Source organism: Zonotrichia leucophrys, chromosome 3 (genome assembly GCF_028769735.1).
Source record: "Zonotrichia leucophrys gambelii isolate GWCS_2022_RI chromosome 3, RI_Zleu_2.0, whole genome shotgun sequence".
NCBI lineage: Eukaryota > Metazoa > Chordata > Aves > Passeriformes > Passerellidae > Zonotrichia > Zonotrichia leucophrys.
The window spans coordinates 14,253,586-14,259,399 of record NC_088172.1 but is presented as its reverse complement, the minus strand read 5'-3'; the positions used below and the strand labels follow the sequence as shown (position 1 = coordinate 14,259,399).

General features: G+C 47.0%; 1 protein-coding gene across 1 annotated transcript; it reads right to left on the bottom strand.

The window, feature by feature from the left end:
- Nucleotides 1–3,713: 3,713 nt before the first annotated feature.
- Nucleotides 3,714–5,199, bottom strand: LOC135444878 (inositol 1,4,5-trisphosphate receptor-interacting protein-like 1). Its single transcript, XM_064706945.1, is given in 2 exon segments — nt 3,714–4,035; nt 4,037–5,199. Coding segments are annotated over 2 exon segments (1,485 nt in total).
- Between the last annotated feature and the right edge of the window lie 615 nt (nt 5,200–5,814).

Below are 5,814 nucleotides of genomic sequence, written 5' to 3'. Positions count from 1 at the left end.
ACAAATTGTAAAGGCTCAAATGCATCCTACATAGGATTTTAACAAATCAAGGATATGAAGTCCAAAATGCTGTCACCAAGCTGCTGTCCTACTCAGTGGTGCCCAAAGTGCCCAAGGCACATGTTTGGCTCAGAGGCATCTAAGCCTTCACAGCGATGAGCAGCTCTGGTCATATCTCATGGATAATTTCGGTCTGCCTACACAAACAAATCTGACTTAGGGCACATCCAAAAATCCAAGAACCCAAGTTTCAATTCCCTCCTATGAATGGGTTCCAATCCCTACCTCCTTCTTGCCCAGAGTACATGATACACAAGACTGTGGGCTGAGATGCTGGCACTTCTTCCTCGTGGGAAGCATTCCATTTTGGATTGAAAAACAAAAAAAAAAGAAAATTCAATTACATGATTAGGTGTCTAGAAATGGTGTGAGTTGTTCAGATCTCTTTCTGGGTTTAACACTACTAATCAAGGTGTGTCTATGTTCTGAATAAAGATTTTTTTTTAGAGGGGACAATTTTTCTGTGTAACTGGAGCAATAAAACTGTTTTCAAAGCAGTTCACATTGAACACTCAGCCAAATTTATTTTGATATAACATCCATTCTTTTTGCTGGTATCAAAGATGCATTTGACCTCATTGCTATACATCATAAAGTATATCACAAAACTGTATAGACACAGAAGTAAATTCATTTTCTATCCTAGCAATAAAAATTAATTTTAAAGCCAAAGGACATAGGTATTCAGACATACATTGCTTATGATTAAAGAGTTTTTCAAAATTATTTGGTCACTGGTTTTTTTTCCTTTTTTTGTCAGAGACTAATGTACATATTGGGAATATGAAACTGCAGATTATGAAAAATCAGCAGAAACAAGTCCACAGATGTCATGGTTTTCCTCCAAAAAGTGGTTTTCTGGAAAAATTTACTAAAACCTTCAAAGAACAAATGCAGCACCTAACACAAAACTGCCAGATCCTGAATAATACATGTGAAATTTTCCTCCCAGTAGCACGTCTTCTGGAGAAAGATGTCCTTAACTGAAATATCTCCTTCAAATAATATTTTTTTCCTAATCAAACATTCAATATTTGTTTGCTCAGCATCTTCTCTACCTTCTCAGGCTTTACTGGGCTTTTTTATAATTTAAATTGCTCATAAAACACTTGTTGCTCGACCTCTGGCAATAATTACCTTGTTTTGTGTCCCTGCTAAAACACACCTATATTCATGACATGAGCAGTTAAAGCTTTGCATTATAGTAACGGAGTGCCTTATTTTATTATGTGGAAGTGTTCACTCATCACATTGTAAATTGTATTCCTGTGATTCACAAGCAATCACTTTATGTATTTACTTAGTATCTCTCCACAAGGCAGCCATGAGCTCAAAACCCAAGCAGGTTTACTAACACAAAGAATTCTGATAAATTTGTAAAACCTCTGAAATCAACTAGTGGTGTGAAGTATACATAAATGTTTCTTTCATTGCACTCTATCTGCTCTTTAATATTTCAATATTTCACAGCCTTGGAAATTTGTATTGTTAAAAACAAATCCCCATGAGCAATGCCCAACGTGCTTCTTTTATACATCCTCAAGTTCAGCTGAGTTCATGGAAGCCCTTTCTCCGGTGCCTGTCAGCGACACAAAAGGTGTGTCGGAAGTGCTGAAACAGCTCCAATACGACCACAGTCAGAGAATGCTCAAGAAAATCCTCTTGAGGGGGTTGAAAGAAGTCATAGCATGAGAAGTGAAACCAAAGGACATTCTTTCAAACAGTTATAATGCTAAGTGGTCAAAAGGTGAGCTGTCACTTCTCAGCCGATGACTCGGGAGCCCAGGATGTGGCAGGGAAGTTCAGAAACAGATACTGGGCTTCTGATTTCTAAAGATAGATAAGCATGAAGTAAGAAAAACAGCGAGTCTTCAACAAAATATCACCTTATTTTGAAACATGTATCAAAAAGTACAAGGAGATCATGAATATGTACAAAGTCAAAACACACTAATATTTATTTGCATTACACTTTGAAATATTTTGATTATGTGACTGCAGACAGCTGAGAGTAATGGAAAGGATATGCTTATACACAATGTATGGTTGTACTCAAGACAATATTCCAAAATATATTAAAAAAAAAAGCCTTCACCACAACCGTGAATAGGTCCATATTCATGCTATAATAGAGATCTCAGTCATTTCATAGGAAACCCCTATGGCAGTGGAGAGAGGCGGTGATTTCCAGCAGGCAACTCCCACTGCCAGCAGTGTTCTGCATGTCCAACAAGTTCATTCCTGCAGTGCCAAAGCCCAGCAGAGCATCTGGGATGGGCATGACCTTCATTGTCTCCACAGTGAACACAAGGAGTCACAGCAGCGGCAGCATTTGCTTGCTCCCTGCCCAGCCACAGCTGAGAGGGAGTTTCACAGCCCAGGTGGGATGACCAGCATGGACTTGAGGGGCAAGGACAACACAGGGCAAAAATCATCTTTGAAGCCACCGTGGTCTTCACTGGTGCGCGAGGGCGTATGCGGCCCTAGATCCGGCTAGCACGAGGGGTGAGAAGGCCAACGCCCCTGCGCATAAGAAGCCAGCTCCCCTCGGCGTCTTGGCCTCAGGCTGGGCTGGAGGAAGAGCTCGGAGTGGCGCACGAGAGACGATAAAGGAGGTGACCACTTGCTGGGGGTGAACAGTTGGTTTATTGGGTGATCCGGAGGCACCAACGAGGAGGGGCACCAACCAGCAAAATGGCCCCGAACAGGGGGAGAGACAAGGTTTTAAAGGGAAGGGGAGGAGAGGGGAGGGGAGCCCAGCTATCCAATGGGGAAACTCAAAGGGAGGTACTGAACATAACTGACATACACCAGAAACCAACGAATACAAAGTAAAGGAGGGGCCCCGGGACCACAGCCAACCACAACCCCCAGAGAGGAGAAGGTTCTCGAAACCTGGGAGGAGTGGGGGGTGATTGACTGGGCCCTGGGAGGAGAAAACATCCACTTATAAGGTGGGATGAGGGAGGAGCGGTTCTACAAACTGTAACATTAGCAACTAAAAATAGTATGGTAACCAGGCAACTTAACTGGCAAGGAGGCAGTGGCGGGAAAAACTGGGGAGAGAGGAACGATTTACAAAGAACAAAGGAGGGTACAGTACATAAAATGGGGGAGCAAACTGAGAGACTTAAAACACACTACAACGCACTGGCTGCTAAACCAGGAAGACAAATGAGAGAAGCAACATGGACAGAATTTTGTATGCTTGTAAAAAAAGGTTTCCTAAACACAGTACCTACTCCCAGCCAGTCACGAATTCACAACTAGTAGAATTTACACATGCTCTAGGTCTGCTAAAGTTCCAAAAGACCTTGCAAATCCATATACTAGAATAGCCCAGTTTATTGAAAAAAATCCGAAGTAGGTTGGGGATAACCAGAACACACTAACTGGAGGGCATTAAGATATATAAGAAAAGCACTAACTAGAGGGTCCGAATACATATCGTAAATTCACTATCTACTGACTCCTAATATATATAATATATCCATAACTTCTAAAGTATTATTAAATATAGTAAGAGCACTAATTACAGCATAATGATATATACCATAAATGAACTAACTATGGCAGGTTAATATATAGAGGCTCTGTCAAGGGGCCCAACAGGCACAGCTCTGTGCACCAAGTTCCCCTTCAATACCCGTGGATCAGCAGTTGTTGTATTCCTGCGCGGTATTCTGTGGGTATCCAGACTGCTCAAACAGCTTGGGTGCTACAGCCACCTGGAAGCCAGAGGGCAAGCTGATCTCCATAACACAGTTCTCATTGCCGATGACAAAGTGGTGAAGCTGTTTTGTCTCCAGTGAGCAGCGAAGGGACTTCATGATAGCCATCACTCGCTGCCCAAAATAACTCCGGCCCCACCCTGTCAAGGGTACAGTGCTCATGAGGTGTAACACCACTGTCTTCGGGACACAGCTGGAGAAACCTACACCCATCAGGAAGCCCGTGAGGAGATGCAGGCTGGAAGACCTGTCTGGAAATGTGCCTGAAGAATTTTGCCTCTGCCACGGCGTAAGTCTCCAGCCATGTTGTGCTTGGGATGCCTACTTCTGTAGGCTGGCTGCTCACAAAGACATCTGAGTCTCCTTGCCGCACGGCAAAGAACATCTCAACCGTGAAGCTTTCCTTGTCTTTGCTCAGCTGAAATTTGCAGGAGCGGCTGGAAGGCTGCAACCTTAAACGCCAGTGGCACGATTCAGGCAACAGCAGCCAGGCGACTCTCACAAATCCATAGAACCAGTGGACAGTTTTCTCCACATCTAGATAGCAGCCGGTGCACAGGGTGTGCAGGAGGCTGGGGTCCTGTTTCTTTCTCAGCTCCTTCTCGGGGTGGTGGAGGAAACACAGCATGTCCTCCCCCAGCCTCTCCCTCCTGCAGGTGCACACCAGCTCCACACGGACGCAGAAGTGCCTCTGGACCACTCCTGCAGTGTCCAGCTCCAGGTGGAAGGCATGTCCTGGAGGGGGACTCAGGGGAACAAGCAAACGGTACACAACATCTTGTGCATGGGGACTGCAGCCTTCAAAGGCGCTGCCCACTTCCATGGCTGGTTGCGGCACCGGGTAGAAACTGTTGGACAAGCCTTCTCCAAAGACGTGGATGAGTTTGTCCACCAGGTCCGCGATCAGGGAGAATCCTTTGTCCAGATCCACAACAGGAAACTCCTGTATGCGCTCCTCTAAGAGGCTTCGCATCATCCTTTGCACATTGTTACCATCATCTTCTCCGTTTGCCATCTCCTGCTTGTCATGGACATTGCCCTCTTCCACATTTCCAACACTGTTCCATCCTTCTTCCTCCTCCACCATGTTGCTGCTGAACCTCTCCTTGTGGCCACGGTTGTCTGGATCACATTGATTTTTCCCATGTCCAAACCACAGCACCAAGAGAAGCATGAGGATTCCGCTCAGAGCCCAGAACTGCCACCCAGGCAGGGCTCCCCAGGCCCCGCCACTCTGCTCCGGCTTCATCTGCTCCAGCTCCTGAATCAGCTGAGTCATCTGCTGCTCCAGATACTCAGCACGCTGCTGCATGCGCTCCAGGGTGGCCTCATCCAGCCCATCCCCGGCCTGCTGCGGATACTGGGTGAGGCCTTGCACAAGCAAGAGAAGGAATGTAATGGCAACCATGGCCAAGAGCAGTGAGCAGGGGTTCAGTGGGGATGGGAGGGAGCTACTGATAGGGCAAGTGGGGACAGGAGCCCCAGGGATCGCAAGGCAGGACAGAGGGGGCCCAGAGGCTGGCAGCCTGCCAGGCCTGTGCCGCTGCCCCAGCACCAGCACAAAGGGTCTGGACAAAGGCCGTGCCACCAGGGACTGGCCTCTGGATGCCCACTGAGAAGCCGCTCCCCGAACACTCGCGTTTCTGCCCTGGGCCTCTCTCTGCGTTCAGCACAGCCTCCTGTCTGCGTGCACACTCGCTGAGGGTGCACTGGGGCAGCGTTACCTGCTGCTCCTCTTGGCAGCTGCCCCCATTGTCACACTGCGGCTGTGATGTCACACTGCGGCTGTGATGTCACACATGCCAGTGTGCATCCAGGCCAGGCCTGCCCCACTTTCCATCTCTACCGCACCTCTGGGATTCCTAATGGCCCCTGGTAAGCAAAGACCTGACATGCAAAAACAGCAGACCCATGGGTCGCAATGGACACCCTGGCTCTTCCCTTCACAAAACATGTAGGAGGCCTCAAAGCCTTCCTAATCGCAAAATGGGTGACGTGACCCATGAATGCTTTGTTCCTGGAA